At 43.1% G+C, this 19,462-nt stretch overlaps 1 protein-coding gene across 2 annotated transcripts in view; it reads left to right on the forward strand.

The window, feature by feature from the left end:
- The first annotated feature begins 4,771 nt into the window (after positions 1 to 4,771).
- The window catches only part of USP10 (ubiquitin specific peptidase 10), a 56,081-nt gene continuing 41,390 nt past the window's right edge, over positions 4,772 to 19,462 (forward strand). For both annotated transcript variants that reach the window (XM_082489599.1, XM_082489600.1), the window contains exon 1: positions 4,772 to 4,886. In XM_082489599.1, the coding sequence (XP_082345725.1) occupies positions 4,866 to 4,886 (21 nt within the window). In that variant the 5' untranslated portion in view covers positions 4,772 to 4,865. The remainder of the gene's footprint in view (positions 4,887 to 19,462) is intronic.

Here is a 19,462-nt window from a genome sequence, read left to right on the forward strand (position 1 = left end):
CTTGAGAATCACTTACACTCCCAAGTGCTGAACTGCTTTGTGAAACTGGTGTGCTGGAGTTCTGCAAAAATGAAAGGGAGACTATGTAGGAGATGAGTGGATTTCTACTTTGATTTTCATAGTGCGAACAGCCCTCTCGGAGAGTAATTAAGATCGATAGAGAAGGGCTGTACCTTCCTGGTCCGTGCTCTTAGGGACTCATCTTGGCCCCTGCGCCTGCACGCGCCACTGCCTTCACCTCTAAGCTTTGGAAAACATCTTACTGGTTGTCAGGAAGCATAGCGCTCTCTTCCTGCCCTGGGGAAAAATAACTACTGCTCTACCTCACTTTTGAAAAGGCTCCTATTGCCAAATTCTGAGGAAAGCTCATTCTACCTGACACAAAACAGCTACCAAAAACCTCAGGTTTTCTCTTCCCACACTTCCATGCCTGTATCTTGGCATCAGCATGTCAAGGAGCTGCTGCCTGTAACGCTGACGTTAGGCAACATAAATCCCTCGAGATACCCGGAGGAAAAATTACACCGTGGTGTGAGATGCAGCTGTTTTGAAGGCTCGAGAAAGAAGCTGGAAACATTTTTGTTCGCAAGTTGAAATCTTAAATTGAGAAAAATGTACCTGCGTGTCTGTCTTTCTCCGTAAGAGATCAGAGTGCTTTCTTCCAAACACTGCCGTTCAGGATTCAGTGTTCTCAAGTGACAGTGTCTCATGTCTTGAGAATTTAAATTCATAATTTAACCTTTAGTACTCTTTTTGAGAAGCAATTTAGCTTGCAGGGAAAAAAAGTCTCGATTCTAATTGTGATTCTTTACCTTGCTGATGTGTCTTAATGAAGCCCTGACCATTAAGAAGTTTCTATGGAAAAAAAAAAAAAGGTGAGACAAACTTTATATATGATTTTCTTTCAGTTTCTTGTTATAGCTCAGTTCTCTTCCCATGAATGTAATAACGAGCAAGGAGCTAATTATGCCTTCACCAGCTTACGGCTTCAAGTTGTCTTATGGACCAGGTCAGGGCAGCTGCATCCCCATCCAGATGGAGATGTTCTGTTACTGCCCTGTGAGAGCCAGAGCACGGACGAGCTCCAGCCGCTTATGCTTTCCTTCTCCCTGATAATCCTCCTTTCTGATAACCCCCCTACTAGGTGAGAGACACATAGCCCAGCAGCGGCTTGGTTGATAACATCATTTTTTATCATCGTATAGGCTCTTTCTGGAACTCAGACTAGCTTTGGGAAAAAATGTACCTTTGTTTTTATCCTGATGGGTTCAGTGACAGAAGGTGAAAGGAAGGAGAGATGGAGATTTGCAGGTTCTTTTGAGATTGCAGCCTGAAAATAGACGATTGCATGGGAAGAGAGAGGCTCATATTTAAGATAAGGATGAATAAGTCACAAATAATTTAGCCAAAAGTTCTGCATAGATAATTTAAACAGAACATATTGAGTCAAGCACCCACATGATCTACTACAGGCTTGTCCAGACTTCACATTCGTTTCAGGTTAACTTGAACTTGCCCATGCGTAAGTTCCTTACATCAGCAAATTAAATGTATTTGTTACAAATTTTCAGCAAATTCAGGAATACGGAGTTTGGAGTCATGTTTGTGTTAATGCATTTTTGGAATGAAACAGTGTCCTGTGCTGTGCTGCTTCCTCCCGCGCAACCATTCCCATGCCGCTGCTGTCCCAACTTCCCTGGGTAGAGGCGGAGTGCCTGCTGCTGGCCCGTGCAATTTAGGCTGCAGAAAGGTCAAAACTTGTAATTCCGTGAACTTCTTTCAGTACTCAGGGCACTCGGAAGTACTAGGCTTTGGGAAAACCTCAGCAGTGACTGCTCTCTCTTCCTAGGCACTGCATCCTCTAACAGCTCTTGTGCCACTGCGACCACTGTGAAAACAGCTCCATTTAGCTCTGGCAAAGTTTACGGTGTCTCTGTGGACCTTATGCTGGAGGAGCACCGTTGCAGCTGATGTAATAGACTACGCCGACAACACCTCTGTGGATGCTGACCTGGAGTAGGCTGGTTTTCTATTGAAAACTTAAAATACAAGGAGGCGACTGACCCACGAGCAGAAGCCCCTTCCGGAGATCCAACCAGGAAGATGACCGCTGCTTGTAAATACTTTATGGTAGCCACCGCTGCAGGCGGAGCGAAAAGAGTCTCTCCCCAACACTGCTTTTGTGCCATTGTGGGCACGAGGCTGGTACCACTATGGTCCCTCAGACTCCTGGTGCTTTAAATAACATTTCTGTTTTTTCTCTACACAGCAGCCACCTTAGCTTTCTGTGTCTTGGTCCCCGCAAAACACAGTATAGTGCTAACTGTTTTGTTTTCTTCCCAGTTTAATCTCATTACCAGAATGACTGGAGAAGCAGCAAAGCCCCTATTATACCTAGAAATTATTGGAATAAAAGTTCTGCCTCTCTGAAGAAAAGGTCTTCCGAGCTCCTAAAGCTCTTAGCACCAGGAGGAAGCTTGACATGGAGAGCGGTAAACCTGCCACACCGATCAACCAGTTCTTGCAGCTCTATAGGAAGATATTTCCTTCTGCCCCTGAAAGAAACTGTGTGTGGGTCCCACCGGTCACTTCAGAAAAGTCATGTGTAGAAATTCGTCACCTCCTGGGCACTGTCATGAGCACAGGTCTTATGGTCTAGTGAAACCATGAGGAGTACAGTATGGAGGGGCGAGCCATTCCCAAGCACTTTGCTTCTACAGTAGGATAAGAACAATGACAGTAGATACTGGGAGGCAGCTAACTGGGAGCAGTTCATCCAGCTCACCAGCCAACGTCAGACAATCCTTTATTTCCAGAGCCATAGACCTCATTTGCTATTGATCAATTCACAAAATAACGAAGTCAGTACCATGCTGTTAGGAACATTACTTTACTCTATGAATCTTAAGAAGGCAGATACGCAGAAAGAAAAATACAGCACCACTTTTTTGAAGTCAGAAAAGCAACATGTTGTTTGGGAGCTATAATTCTCCGCCACTGGCATAAAGGATAAAAGAAACCAAAACTGGTTTGTGCCGTGCAGTGAGCAGTAATGCAGCAACAGACCACTAAAACCGGCAAAAATTAATGCAAAAGCAGAACGGAGGTGGAAACTTTTCAGCAGGTAAGTTTCTTCCAAGCATGCTATTACAATAAAACTTACAAAACTGACACTATTACAAAATATTGTGGTAAAATGGTAACAGACTTTACAATGAAACTGTATTGAGACCAGATAAAATTGAAGGTGTTGCTGAAGTTCAAGACAGCGACGTCCTTTCTGCCCACGTCAGTTTTCACCATCAGCTGTGGCTTTTAGCAGTATTGGTATTTGAATTAACTGGTTTCAGGCTCATTTGTATTTTCAGCCATTTGAAAGGATAGCCTTCCCAGCAACAAGTCAGCGTACTTAGGCAGTATTGTGGGCAGAAGGGAATTTTGCCTTCAACCAGATGAGCTATGTAAGGGTTTTCACTCCATTATTTACCTTGTAAATTAGACTCCCGAGGAGACAGGGGGTTTCAGATGTTTGAAATGCTGTATGCAAAAAGCCTACACATTTGTCTGCCTTTTTTGTTTCTCTATTTTAATTTTAAACTGCCATTTTCACTGCTAGGTCTCTGCCTTAGGACAGAAGAGCAACACTTGCTAGGAACAAAAGAAAGGCAGCGGCAGGGTGTGGCACCTAAACGGACCGAGGCTGATACAGAAAATCATTTACTGTCCTTCCTTCCCATTACTGCCATGAGCACACATTGAGCGCTGCACTTCGTAAAACGGGAGGGAAATGCCCTTATTGTGGAAAGGTGAACAAAGTCGTCTTTCCACTCTCAGTGAACATCCTCTCTGAACAGCCAAAGACGCAAAGTTCTTGAGTTCCTTTTCTTCTCTTCAACTTTCACAGCCACGTTAAGCTTTCTCTAACGCTTACTCCCCAGCTGAAGTAGGCTTTTGCAGGATTCAATAGTTTAAGGACAAAAATACGGAGTAAATTAGCGATTAATTTAATGGATTCTTGCCTGGAGGTTCCAGTATTCAGCTATGACTCAGTCCTCTCAAAATCATGAGATTGGGTTAGTGACAGGCTTTTTTTTTTTCTCCCCCCCCCCCCCCCGATACAAACACTGAACCCATTCCCACTCAGGTGATTTGGAACAGACACGGGACAGCTTTACCCTGCAGCCCACCTCTCACCCGCCGAGGGCCCCTCGCCAGGCGGCCTTCCACAGCCTTTACAAGGGACCCCACGATTAACCCCCAGGGGCAGCCCGCCGCCTTGCACCCTTCCATTTTTCACGGCTGCGTTTCTCCTGCACGGCACTACCGGAGCCCAGCAGCACACCTCGCCCAGGTTACCCAGCTGGGCACAGCACGCAGGGCCGCGGCTCCAGCGCTGCGCCACCAGCCGCCTCCCGCCACTCGCCCTGGAGACAGCAGGCTCCCCTCAGCCCGAGCCCGCCTCACGGCGGCTCCCCTGCCCCAGGCGATGCCTAGGGGCTGAAAGCGAAGCTTTTTCAACAGCCTCGCCCGCCTTCCCGCCTCGGGCCGCCCCGCTCCTTCCCCTCAGGGAGGCGACGTCCGCTCCCCACCGCTCCCCGCCGCCGGCCCCTTCCTCAGGGCCGCCCCGCCCCCTGCCCGCCCGCCCCCGCGCCTGCGCCGCCACCGCCCGCCGCCACCGCCCGCCCCGCGCGCAGGCGCAGAAGCGCGCCTGCCCCGCCCCGCCCCTCCCCGGCGGCGCCGTGCGCAGGCGCAGTGCGTCCCGCCTGCCCGCCCGGCTGGTGCGTGCGAGAGAGAAGATGGCGGCGGCGGGGGCAGCAGCGTGAGGCGCCCGGGAGACGCCGAGCTCCCCACGGACGCGGGGCGCCATGGCTGTGAACAGCGCCCAGGTAAAGCCTGCCCTGCGCTGCCGGCCCGGGGTGCTGTGGGGGCCCCTGACGGGCTTGGAGGGGGCGGCCGGGCCCTGCGGCGCGGCTCGCCGAGGGGGGGAGCGTGGTGGCCGGGACTAGGCCCAGGGTGATTCTGCAGCTTCATTGAATCTCCTCAGGGCGGTGGAGGGGCCTCGCTGCCGGCCGGGACGGCGGTCTCCCGCGCTGCCGGCGGCGGCCCTGCCCCGCGGAGGGGCCCAGCGGGCCGGGGCGGGCCCCCCTCGCCGCGCCGGTGTCACCGCGCCTCGGCGAGGGGAAGGACCCGAGGGGAGGAGGCGGCCTGCGGGAGCCCTTTGCGGGGTGAAGCCGGTGCTGTACTCCTGTCTGAGCCGTTGCAGAGAGGATGGTTGGAAGAGACTCGACAGCTTGGGCTGTTTTCCTGGTTTTTGTTTGATTTTTTTTTTTTTTTTTGGAGGGGGGGAAAGACAGAAGCGATTCTATAATGAGAAGGGAATAAGGAGATTTGTAAACTAATCCCCCCTCCCCCGCCCCCCCCCCGCCCAAACACTCAGTGCATTGGGGTGCAAAGGGCTGAGTGTTGCAAGATTACTATGCATTGGGATGCGTGTGCAGTTTCCCTGTCTCCCACTAATTAAACCAGCCAGAAGGTTTGTGCGCGGAGTAAAAGAAAAACCAACAATCTGCAATGGTGGTAGTTTTTCGCTGGAAGTTAAAAGCTCTATTCCTGGTCTAATCTAGTGTGTGCTTAGAGCAAATGACTGAATGGGTAAACTTCACTATTTCTTTACTGTAATGTTTTATTCCCCCAAAAGCTTTAAAGTAAAAACGTGGGGTAATGTGTGTGGTGCACTGAGATGTTTATTTGCAGGACTTCATACAACTTTATTTTTAGCAAATAATAAAGTTTAGAAAACTTTGATTGCATTAACGATAATTTTATTAAGAAACTGGATCTTTTGTGGTGAAAAGTGTCTTTCAGAAAATTTAAATGTTTCAAACAAGGTGATGAATTCTGTGGGTTTTTTTCTGAAGGGTAGTTAAGGCACACATGTAATAACGTTGTGCTCTAGTGGCACTCTCAGTAATTTTTCCACGAACAAAAGTTTGTAATCGGTGAAAACTATCATGACATTTCTTGTCCAGCGTGATTTATTTATATTTGAGAGAAAGAGGGTTGTAATTTTGTCAATGTGGGTGTTCTGAGGGCAGTTGGAGTTTCTGGAGTTTGTTTAAAATTTTGTATCTTTCAACTCTTCTTTCAAAGCGGAGGAAACTGACTTAGTTTTGGACTTTTTTTTCTGTCCTAATGAATGATAGTTAGAATGCACGTGTATCAAAAGGATTCAATGTCCAAGTCAGAAGCTGTTTTACTTGCTGCTTTCCCTTTCCCTCAGTACTAGACAGCAGTGCGTGTGGTCAGTTTGATAAGACTGGGTTTTACATTGCAGCTTTTTTTTTTTTTGTTGGTTTGTAAGAATTAAGGATACTTTTGTGTCTGTACTTAATTAAGTTGGTTTACCTTGAAACAAAAAAAGTTCAGCTGATGATTTAGTTTCTGGTGAAGCACTGCACAGCTGTAATTAAAACGAGACTGTAAATTCATCTTTAGCAGTAACTTGTCCATACCCTTTTAAATCAACCCCTTATATAAGCAAAGGTCTTTATGTCCAAAAAGTATTTAGGTCTCGTGAGGATTGCTGCTTAAATTTATATATAATTTGGAAGCAAATCTGTAAGATATCTTTCAGTTAATGCTTTCTTCGTGTCATTAAACACAGTCTATTTTGGTGTTTTGTCATGTCTCCCCCTTCCCCCCCGAGTATACAGTTTATTTAAATGCTGTCTTGGATTTATGTGAATACATATTCAGGAGCAATATAGTGCTGTAATGTTGAAGTAAGGTAACGATGTTTTGGACTCCTCTGGATGGAGAACCTGAAGGTAAATTCAGGGATACAGTTGTACGTGTAGGTGTTTCCTTTTTATTTTTCCATGGTAGTGTTGCAGATCGGTAGGAAATTAGAGAGTTTTGGTAAAAGTTGCCTGTTCTGAGCACAAGACCAAATAACATTATTTAGTCATTATGTTTGTGTCATAATGCAGAGTCCTAGACAAAAGTGCTTAGTTTTTCCATGTGACTGTAATTTGAGTGTACCGCAATTGAGACATTTTTTTTTTTTGTAACACAGGGGGGTGGGGAAGTCTTCAAGAAAATCATGCTCTTCTAATAGCTAAAATGTGTAGTCAGATTTCTGCCAATTAATGGATTCATGTAATAGTGGGCAGAAATATTTCATCAGTCAGTTTGCACATTCTAACAGATGAATCGTGAAACATGACCATATTGCGTCTTTTCAAAGGGGTGTTAATTTTGGATGGCCAGCTAGTCAGCAAGCACATGAGTATATGGTAACACTTTAGATACTGCTGGTCATTTGTACCTCTGTATTCCATGTCATTATTTCATAATCATTTAATGAGATATTTCAGTGTTGCTATCAGTTTTCTGGGTGTGTTCTAAGTATATTCAAAATCTGTAAGTTTGTGGTTGTTTTATTAAGGTGATCTAGAAGTAAACCTGCTGTATCACCACAGGTTTTGTATGTCGCTACAGATGTTGAGCTGGTTTAGCACTGGATATAATTGAAACTATTTGTCATCAAGGTCGTCTAAAAATCTTCTTAAAAAAAAAAAAAGACATTTTAAAACTATTTCCCTGTTTGGAAAGAGTAATACTCTGTAGGAACTGTAGAAACAGTTGTTTTAGCCACTTTTCTATTGTTTTTCGTAGAAAGAATTAATACAAACGCATCATTTATAAATCTTGTGAAAACAAGTTAAGCAGAGGAAAGGATACCATAGCAGAATGAATCATTTATGCTTGTTTTGTTCTTTCACCATTACTGTGGTGTCAAATTAACTCAGTGCCATTTTAAATGTACCGTATTGCCCCCAAACCCAGCTGAAGGAAAAACCAGTAGGGTTTGTGTTCAGAAAAGGCTGAACAAGCTGGTGAGCTGCTCATCCTCACCCAAGCCTGTGTCTGGCCCGGCAACCAGAATAACTGGAACTCGGAACGTGGCATGCAATCCGACTCCCTGAAATACTGCACTGCAAACTACCTCTTTTACGGCTGGCTTGGAGCGTTGCTCCCTGGCAGGGTGTAGTTTGATGTTCCCTTAAGCCAGTGCTGTTTCTGAAAGAAAGGAGGGAAAAAAAAAAAAACCAACCAAAAGCAGCAGTCTGTAGGCAGTTGTTGTGTGCTGTCTTTGCAGTGTATTGCCTGGCATTTGTGGGTGACCTTGGTTAGGAAGTCGATCTGTGTGAAAAATAATCTTTTTAAAAAAAAAAAAAAAAAAGAAAAAGAAAAGGTTGTTATGCAGCTGGATGAGTTTCTTGTGCTTGCTTGCTTGCATCTGTGCAGATGTGTCTAATGTTACAGTAACCTTACAGGCAGAAAGAAGTGCTTGGAGAGACATCAATGTGGATTCTGTCTGTCAGGTTCCTGAAATATGAAATACCCTGAAAACTATGGGGAACACTGAACACACAATGAAAGGTGGCTCTGGGCGAAGGCTGCCAGTGGGTGCGGATGGAGAGAGGTGTGCTGAGTGCATCACCTTGCTCTAGCTGCTGCTTCTCCCCTGTCCTGCCCAGTTGCTCTTCTGTGTTTTAAAGGGGTGAAGAAGCTGGATTTGTTGTGCGTGTCATCTCATGTGTCCCCTCCCCCCCTCCCAATTTGTTCGTTTATTGGTTGGTTTGGGTTTTTTTCCAGTCCTGCTTTCATTGCTCAGAAGGGCCTGGGTTCGGACTTTTGCTAGAGCGTTTGCCTACGGTGTGAGTAGTTCGAGGCTTCTGTTGTCTCGGGAATTCGGGCTGCAGCTGAAGCTGTGAGTTTCGGTAGCCAGAAGGTATCATTTGTCTTTCTAAAATGTGAATGGTGAATCCGCGCAGAGTTCTGTGGGTGAATGCGGGCTGGTTAACTTACAAAAGGGAAGTCTGGGAAAACTGACATAGAACTTAAATTTGGAACTGTATGACAGCATGCAAATAGTAGAATAAAACACACAGTTTTTGCGAATCCCTGCTATTCTGTGCATTCTAGACCATAGCACTGATTTGGAGACTTTTTAGAGTGGATCCAGGCACTTACCTATTAATAAATCCAGTTTTTGTAGGCCGTTGCTTAGACACACTGCTTTTTCCATTCATGGTGCTGTTAAAATACTTGTAGACTTAAGTGGGGTTTTGTTTATAGGTAAACTAAGCAGTCTCGTTTCTGTTTAGTGATATACGTGCAACATGCTGTGTCGTACAAAACAGCCAAATCTGTTGTAATAGAAGTTGCTGGCCTTGGGCCATTGGATTATAGTCATTTGTCACTCTAATGCCATTTCAGCAATGTAGATGTTCATTTCCAAAGAATTAAACATGCTAGAACTGCGTTTTTTCTTTTTGATGGAAGTGTTTTATGTGTGATCATTAAACATACAACTGGGGATTATGCAACAAAGGGTTATGCTTCATGGTGGAAAAAAGTGTGTGTGTATATTTATACATATAAATGAATACTCCATAATGGAGTAGCCTGATATTTTAAAATTGGGATTCTAAACCCTATTTTTATTTTATGAAATTGTAATGTGTGCGTTTAAGACTGTGTTTTAAATATTCCCAATAATGGTGCTGTGTTGATTATTTTTAAAACACTTTAAAGGATTTTGCCAGATTAGCGCTCATGTTAATATATTCATTAACACTCTAATAGAGTAAAACTTTGAAGTACATTAGTCTTTTTCATTTTGTATTTGACTCTCTAATACCTAATTTAATTGCAGGTGTTCTCGATATTTTAAATACACTTAAGAACTTTTCCACCTTATTTGACAGCTTAACATTTCTTGCTCTTTGTTGCGTGCTATAAGGTCTGTTTTTCTTCACCTGTAGTTAGGCAGGGAGTAGCTTAAATCACAGTAGTCCTAACACAGTGTTTGTGTAAGGCTCACTTAAGCCGTACACCTTATGGAAAAGCACGTGTTTAACATAAAAGTGAGAAGGGCCTTCTTGAGATTCTATGATAGTCACAAATGTTAGTGCTGTACAAACCGAAAGAAATGTGCCAGAGTGCTTTTGGGAATTTTGCTGCTTATAGTATCGTGTGTGAATTCATACCGTGTAGGGATGTTTTAAAAGAAGCATTGTATATTTGTTGCATTGGAATTGTAGTAGTCAAGAAAGGGATGTGGATCAGCTTCCATTGAATGGTATGTTAACACAAACTGGAAAATCACTTAAGGGTTCTGTAACTTTTTTACTTTGTTAAAAAAGTAAAACCTGCAATTGGTCTTTTGTTTGAGGTGGAATGCCTTATCTTTAAGAAACTGAAGAACAGCATATCTCTAAAGGTCGTGTGAAAAGATGCATTTAAAAAACCATAAGAAAGTAGGTTTTCTTCAAAGAATTCTGTGTATGAAAGACTTCTCTCTGCTTGTTTTGTTTGAGCTAAACTGAACATACTAGCAGAAGTAACAGTGCTGTATTCCCTCCGAGCAGCAGGCATGGCTTTTCATCCAACACTCAGAGCCTGCTGTAGTGATTCACAGCTTTCCTGCCTCATTTTTCCCCAAGAATGTTGCAGGCTGGCAATGGATTTACCAGTGTAACTTAAAATACAGAAATGGTATCTCATTCATGCAAAGAAGCGAAGGCTTTTGTCCTGAAGATGTTTTTTGTCTTGTTGGAGTGGGATTCCTTTGGAGGTAGTGTAGCAACGTGTTACCAATAGCGATTCTTACAGTGTCAAGGTAATGTTCTTATTTTCATGAGTACTTAACAGTTTGCTATATACACACATGATCTCAGCGGGAACCTGTGTGTAATTTGCTCTTTAGCCTGTGTTGCAAACATACACGTATGTGGTTTAAGTTGGTTGAAGCTCATCTGTTAATAGCATTGAAAACCGCTAGAATGCGGGTGGGTTTGCCAAGTATTGGGTGACAGGTGTGACTGCAGATGTGCTGACTTTCATCCTGTGAACGTATCAATGCTTCAAACGCTGTACGTGGTATCAAACCACAGATATTCTCACTCCTGGTTGTCCGGCAAAGCAGAGTTCGTGTTGCACATGGCTCTTGTTTGAACAGGCTGAGTGTAAGTTTTAAAGAGGGAAATTAATTCAAACCTTCTTTGCAAGGTGGGAGTTAAAGACATGACTGTGACAGGAAAAAAGGGGGAGGTAGAGGCCAGGTATTGATAACTCCTTTGATTCTTGCCGCAAGCATTAGGATGGATGGAGAGGGAGACGCAAAAAGTTCAGTTGCTTAGTTTAATGGTAGCATCAGGCAATTAGATTAATTATATTCCAGTAATATTTTTGGACCGTGCTACTTAGGAGGGTATTGGTTAAAAATGATGCTGTACTGGTACATAGCACGGGATGGTCTTCTCATTTTAAATATGTGTAGGTATGATAAAAGGAGAGGGAAATAAAGCAGAGAGAGGAAAAGTCATTGTCAGCACAAGTTACAGCTGAATTGCAAGAAGAATCAAGTTCTCCTGAGTTCCAGTCTATCCATTAAATCTTACGGTCTCTAATAATAGCTAGCTGTTACCAAATGTAAGTAAGAAATAGTGCTGTAATGTCCATAAAGCGTGGAAAAATTCACTTGCTGTTACTCTGTTGCCTTTGGGATACAAAACCAAAGCTGCCACTGTTTGAAAATTTCCATGCAGCACTGTAGTTAATTGATATAAAGTTGGAAAAAAGTCAAAGACAACTTACTTAAAAAATTTCCCAATACTCATTTTCTTCTCAGCTAAGTCTGCAACCATAGGCTATTGCCCCATACCCCATACCAAGAAGTTTAAGCTTCCACAAGTCACAGATAGTGAAAGTTCCCTAACAAAACTTCAGTTGACAAAAAAGCGTTTATGCTGCTAATACACTTTCATAGCAAGCAAGAATGAGATACATAAAATTATCATCCTGGCATTGCAAGCAACAGAAAATGTAAGTGCAGCAGAATCATGAAAGTGTGAAAGAGGAGTAATCACCTTTCAGAGCAGAAGAAATAAAGCTGTTGAGTTTGCTCATGTCAACAGGTTTGCGTTCTCAGCCTTTTGAACTTTTCCCTTGTTCAAACACAACACTGAATTGTGGTGGTCACTCTTGTTGCTGTGAGTCAAAACGACTGTAAATACCAGATGCGGTGTTTCAGATGTTGCCAAAGAGTTTTCTTAATTGGAGAGGATAAAGGCAATGGATGTGTATTACACTTAGTACTAATGATTGTCACATAAAGGCCATTGTGGTTTTCTGCTTCGGTGTAATTACATCCTTAAAATATAGTTTTCCTTGAGTTCTCACCGCTGTTCACCCCTGCAACGATGCGTTAGGGCAGTTGTGCACGTTTTCTTCCTTTGCTTTGTGCTGCTGCTGGTAACGGTGGGTACCACGATCAGGAGTTGCGGTGGGCTATGGGGGTCCCTCATTCCCAGAAGCAGTGCTGGGTTGTGTGCTGAGCTGCACGTCATGTGCATGTACAATATTTTCATGGTAGTATGATTTTATAGTTAGTCTGAGTTCTTCACGTTTTTTTCTAGCTGAAAATCTTAGGGCTTGGCTAAGAGCTAAGGTATTTTATAGCTGTTTGATTTGCATACCAAATTTTGTAATGTGTTTGTGCTTCAAATTTATTTATTTTATGACCGCTTAAAAAAAAAGTGCTTGTAATTAGTAAACAACTGCTTACTATATTACCTTTGAAGGTCAGCTCCAAGTATGAGCGTCCGACGCATCCAGTGTGTTTACTGAGCAGCCAGAGGTTGCACTAATTTGATAATGGCAGACGTCACTAATTTGAAACTCGGTTCAGTTTGTATTTTCTGTCTTTCTTGCAAAACAGCCATTTTGAACAATAGTATGAGTGACTGATCACCTTTACCAAATGGGTTTATGATTTACCAAGATTTTTTTTATCGGATTTGGGACCAAAGGAGGCAACATACAGCTGCACGAGAAACATGTTCTTTCAAAAGCTGCCTAAATTGGTGGTGTTCGGAAAGTGGGAAGTGTTATAAATTCACAGTACGCAGGCTGAAATATGAGGGTGTGGTTTCATCGTTGTTGTTCAACCTTGTCAGCATTGCGGATTAGATGGCAATTCGCTGGTATTTACGTGGGGTCCCCGAAAAAGCTCTCGCTCCTTTTTACCGTAGGCGGATGAGGGAGAGGATGGAAGGTGCTGGAATTGCAGACGTGCCGGTGGAGGTGAGGGGTGTGAGCAGGGACGCTGCAGGCAGCAGCTGCTTCTGCCTCGGTCCTTGCAGTGAGTAAGCTGAAGAGCCTGCGCTGCGTTGTTGTCTCCCCGGCCGTGTACGGATGATACTCCCATGCGCAGCGGGCTGACTCTGCAGGCCAAGGAAGTGATGACTCCAACGCCTCCCTGGATGGAGTGGGTACACGAGCTATCGGTTGTGTACTCTGATCTCAGTGTTGTGGGCTTTATCGGTAGTGGCGCGTCAGGGTGTACCCTGCTTTAGTCCCTTCGTCCCCCTCAGAAAGCGAGAGAGTTTCAGTATCTTCAGTGCTGTAAATGTGTTGGGAAATAGCTCGAGTGCTCTGGTTTGCGTTCTGTTCAGAATGCTCGCAGAAGATCTCGTAGAAGGAAAGAGCTGAAGTAGTACCACTATCTATGTTATTCTTTGGAAATGAGCTACCTTAAAAGAAAAAAAACCTTAAAAGTGACAGCGTTATTATCATACGGTAAACCTATTGATGTGTTCTTACCCAGTTTTTAATGCTGCCATTTAAAAAAACGGGTGTTGAATATGCTTACTATCTGTGTTTTAGTTGCAGCAGTGTGTTAATCTCTGCATTCGTTTTAACAGCGATCTTGCGTCTACATAAAATTGTGTTGCAGATACTTGTGCTCTAAAACTATCTCAGGAGGAGGTGGCATATGTGTGGTGTCCCAATTTTCATTTTAACTTGCGTACCACTTCAAAATACGAAATTGTTGTCATGGGCAGTGCCAGATCCTCTTGGGTTTCCACCTGCCGCTTACCACACGTCGGGCTGGCGGAGGAGACGGGCGGCTGCATATGTACTGAGGATCAAAACAGTAGATGGTGTCCTCAGTTTCTGTCTGCCGAGGGGGACACGGCATACGCGGGTCATGTGGTGAAGTAGTGGAAGGGGCTTGAGTTCCTGCGGAGAAAAAAATAGAGTCGGAACCTTTGCTGGAGTTACTGTCAAAATTCAGCAGTTACAGAGCTTAAAATGCAGGATGCTTTATTACGGTTGCGTTTCATTTCTGTGATTCCCTTGAGTCATTACCAATCATTGTGTTTTTCACAAGTTCTCTGGTTTATTTTTGGCTGTTTCTGTACGAGATTATAACCCCTTTTTGGCAGGTCCCAACTTGCAGGGGGGAAAGTCTCATTCGTTCTTGCTCCTGGCCACTTGCGTCTTTTGCTTTACACTGGTTCCTCACCTTCTCTTAACCCTCCTCCCCCCAGTGCAAAAAAGGGAAAAAAAAAATAAATAAAATCATCCGGATCATTTTCTCTGAGTTTGAGTATAATCGTGTCGCTGATCAGTTCAGTGTGTGCCAAAACTGGCACGGAAGAGGTGGGATCGTGAATCCAGCAAAATGAAAAGGCAAGTAAAAACTGTGCGGCCTCGGTGAATGGAGCGGGTGGTGCTTGTTTTTAAAGATGGGCCCATGTTTTCTCTTTCTGTCACTGTTAAATGTGCGGTGCCCTGCCAGGGTGGTTACCCCTGTACCAGCTCTGGGCATCATTAGGTTTTGCGTTGTCTATTTCTGTTCTTGGAGGCTGATGTGGTTTTTGATAGGACTTTGTACCACATTTAGATTGATCTTAAACTTTCTGTAGTTCTGAGCACTCAGCGCTTCTGAAAATTAGGGTTGAGGTGCGAAGTTAGGCCTTCAGAAGAGGCATATCAGTCCTGGGTAGGGGGGCTCAACTGCCTTCTGAAGGTGCTAATCTGTATTCCTTGTCAGGATGTCAGGAGTCGATAGCTACTTTTTACCTCACCTAATCCAAGCCCTCTTAAATCCTGCCTGCTTGTGAAAAGCATTGCGTGGGTGGCTTGTCTGGCTGTGGTGTTGGTAGGGGTAGATTTTCGTTTCCCACAATATTTAGCTACAGTTATTCGGAGGCTATCCGTTCTTTTCCCACTTTTGTTTTATCTTCCCGTGTATTTTCCAGCTTGCTTGACAAACTGAAACAGCAGTTTCACCCTTGCTCACGAGGAGGGTGTCATCCCCCTATGGATCTTGTGAGGTATTAGTCCCCTGCAAACATGTGAACAGTGGAAATACGTAAAGAATATATCAAATGTACACAAACTAGTGGTAATGAAATTAAGGTACTAGCAGTCTTAATTTTTGTGCAGCTTTGCTTTTGAGTACTTGATTTTAGAAACGTAGTTTTTAGTGTAATTTCCTTACCTTAAATGATAGGGTGCCGTGCCCAATCTCACACGCTGTATCTGCAAAGTTAGCGCTTTTGGAAGGGCGTCTGCTGTTCAAACGCATGGAGCAATTCACAAGAGAGGGAGTATTATTAAAGGAGCTGAGATAACGTACTGCTGTAACTGAATTAGAGACACTTCTGACAACAGTAGGATTATGTGATTCCATAATTTTGGGTGATAATTCAGCTTGAGGAGAGTGGTCCGGCAGGCACAGACCAGTCTTTCTGTTTCTTTTTTTCCTGTGCCGCCTCTACCAATAGCTTTAGATCTTGTGCCATCTCTTCATCTCACTCTTGTTTTTCATTTTTGGCCTTATCAAGCCAATTGTAATCTGCTTCTTGAACCACTTAAAAATGTGCTTATATTCAAACTTGTTTAATTCCTTAAAACTCAGGGACTTGTTGCACTTTTTCTTGCCAGAGCTCTGCCTCCTTTTTTCTTTTTAATAACCTCGTCCAATTCTAGATGTATATAGTTTTATTTCTTAAAATCACGGATTTGAAGGATAAAAGCAGCCTATGGGGTAAATTCAGGTATCCTAAGCACAGAAGAAGAAAGGCTTTGCTCTGCCAGGGCACTGCCAAGCACCTCTGAAGCTTACTAGCTGGGAGCCATTACAGGGAAAGCCTGTCTTTGTTCTGGTAGCCCAGAGCATCCCGCCTCGCCGGGTAGGAATGTACTGGCTCCTCGGTACTATGAACTATGCGGATGGTAAAAAAGATAGTGCATGTGCTGTTCTTCCACCTGGAAGAATTGCGAGCAGCTCGTTGAAAACAATCCTTCAAAATCGTAGTTGCTAAAATACTTGCTAAATAAAGATTTTGTAAACCTCAGAAAAATGCCGATTTATACAGTGTGCCTGGAATTTGGGTGGACTGCTGTGAGGTGTTCAAAGACAATTTGCTATTTAATGTGGCCAAAGCAGCCTTCTCCAGATGCAAAACTGATTTTACTACTGTGTTCTTAGAAGTTTGTTGTGCTGTAGGTATCTGGCACAAGAGGTTGCAGCCCTAATGATTTTAGTCTGGCAGAGAAAAAAAGATGGCTAACACCAAGGTTTTTCTGCTGGGAAGTATTAGATAAAATTAGTGAGAGATTGTTTTGCCTGCCCCACCTATAATAAAATAGTAGTTAAACTGGCTGTGTTCTTGAGTAACTTCATGTCCCAACTTCTCTCTCCTCAGTGCTTATCGTGCTATAGTAAATCAGAGTAATTCAGGTCTTAATTATTTTTGTTCTTCGCTATAGGAAGAGTTTACCATTTACACATTAGACTTGGTGGCTAGTTCAGCGCAAGCAGAGCTTGCAGAGCTTGAAGTAAACGTGTTTGCTCAATTATGAGCAACCAGCTTAAAACTGGTGTTGTCAAACTCTTTGGGGTGTGAGGATAGAGGCTTAGCAATAGGTGTTTTACTGACCCCTCTTCTTGAATTCAGAACTGAGGAAGCACCTATCTACCCGTTTTGGAAGTATTTATTTTTCTTTTGATACTTGCAAGGACTGCCTGCTTGGAGAGCAGGCAATAGGAAAGTATTTTTGTTTGGCTTTTATTTTGATTTAACACTGCACGAAAATAGGTTGGAAAATATTACTTCTCTGGATGACAGGCAGATGTTCTGTGGGCTTGTCGTAGTGGAGCTGTTGGTGTAAAGGTGTCAGAAATCCCATCTTTTGCTCTCTAGAGAGCTAAGATTTGATGTAATCAGCTCTGACAATTCAGTTGTTATCCTCCCTGTTGCTTGCTGTCTGGAATGCACTTTCCAGGTATTCCTGCTGTAGTCCCAAACTGACTGCTCTTCACTGCAGCTTTTGTTGGTATCACATGTGGATGTAAGTTCTTAACTTGGGTTCTAATGGAAGGTCCAAGGAAGGTATTTTCTTGTATTTGAAAAAGAGTAAAGCAAGGATACCCGATTATGTCTCATAGGATGCAAATTAAAAGGTATATAAAATGTAGATAAAAATCCTCCAGTCACTGGGCTATTGCTTTATGATCACATATAAGTGATACAGCTGCATTGCCCTCTTTATGCTATTATTATTTACAAAATAAAATTGTCTCTCTGTAGGTTTTTTGTTTTGTTTTGCGGAACAGAAGAAAAATACCAGTTGGGGAAAGCTTTAAATGTGAATCAGCAGAGGCTTTTTGCTGGGGCAGTCCTGCTGATAATAGTGTCTTTCTGTAGCTGGGGAAGGTACGGTGCATCCCTAAATGCAATGGTGTCTGGTGTCTGCGTGAGATGATGGGTTGGTTTTTATTCTTCCACCCCCGACCCTCAACTACAATCAGCAGTTTATAGACAGCTTCCTTGGGCTAGTTGGATTTTGTGGTAGCTGCTGTTTGTGTGAAATGGAAGAATGCCAACAAGCACCTCATTTTTCGTAGTAGAATGAAGAGAGTACATAAACAGAATTTGTTTGGGTGTAAGAAATTGGCTAGTGTTTTGGCAGTCCTTTGTATGGTTGTTGTTCAGTTTGTTGCTCTTACTTGAAATATGTTGTGTAATTGATGAAAACGAATAGTAATGAAAGAGAACAACCTGCTCTGCTTTTGTGAATATTTGAAGTACAATCTTCAGGATAAACTTTTCTGATCTGTGTTGTGCCCTCATGATAGTGTCAGGCCGTAAGGGCTGTTTGTTCATTAAACCTGCCCTTCCAGTAATGTTGTGGCACAACTGGAATTTCACCAAATTGTGCTTTCATACTAGCCAGTGATCCGGCTTTTCCTCAGATCAGAAAATGAGCTTTTGAGAATGATATTTCTTCTCCCCCCCCCAATGGAATAAATTCCCCTTAGATTAATTCATGTAAAATGTGCGGAAAACGCCTAACTTCCTTTAACTGTAAGGATTCTGTAATAACATCCAAGAAACCCTGAATTGGAAAAAAAAATAAAGGGGAAGGTACAGTCATGCACTATATTTTTGAGCCTTTGATTGCTTAAATGGTAGGCAGGCAGAGTTGCACTGACTCATGGGCTTAGTTGACCTACATTTACCTAGCTCTGATCTTTCTCCAGGCACTATGTAGATTTGTTAATGTTCTAGTTTTGAGCTGCAGGCTAGTGATAAAGGACTGTCAGCTGTACTAAGAGTTTGCTCACGATTTGTTGTGTTTTCAACTGTTAAAAGCTTTAATATGCAGCTGCTCTGCCTTAAAGTACAACTTCAATTCCATAGATTTTTATTTATGAAAATGGACTTTATTTTTCCATAAAGAAGATATATCTGCATAGGATTTTTTTCAGAAATGGATTTGCTTGAAATAGTACTATTTAGGCTGTGATACAGCTGTAAATATGTGGCCAGTGGTCTTCATAGCTCCTGGTTACAAGTTGTTGCTTGCAAAATCAGAATCTAAAAAAAACCCGTAAACATCAAACCCCCAGCTTTCCAGTCTCACAATTCTGTCTGTGTTTTTATAATCATTTTAGCAATGTTTCTTGGGATTTGGAAGTTCAGGAAACCTTGTTGTATCAAATTAAGTAATCGTCTGTGTACTAAAACTTGATGGATTTGAGCTCAAAGGGAAGGAGAATGTGAGGGAAGGCTGTCTTTCCCTACAGTTTCCAGAAAAAAATTGACAAACCTTGGCAAAATGGGAGAGAAGTTAAAGGGTGAGGGAGAAATACCTTATTTGCTGCCAGGATGACTAATGGAAGAACGTTTTCTCTGTTAATAAAACCCAAGTGCAGTCATATGCATGTGCCCTTTTTTCCTTGCCAGAAAATAGACTTCTGTCTGAATGGTTCATTTTCTTTCTCTTCTCCAGCCTATCCTGATAGCTTTAAGAATAAACAGACTTTGTAGAAGTAGCTCGGTGAGCAAGATTGTATAGCTTATCGTATACGTAAGCTATTTCATCATTTCAATTTATATGTGAACTAGTTTTGACTTGTTAGGCCTTCTGCTTAGATACAGTTGAATTATTCCTTGCCACTCTTAAGTAAAAGCTGTATTTTTAACTCGTTTGTGGAAAAGCGTTTGGAAGTGGGAGTATTTGCAGCTTAAACTAATTTGACTGGAAGATCTGAAGCTGTTGGTTATTAGATGAAAGCCACGTTAATGCTTCT

This window comes from Vanellus vanellus (genome assembly GCF_965231255.1).
Source record: "Vanellus vanellus genome assembly, chromosome: 12".
In the NCBI taxonomy this organism is placed as follows: Eukaryota; Metazoa; Chordata; class Aves; order Charadriiformes; family Charadriidae; genus Vanellus; species Vanellus vanellus.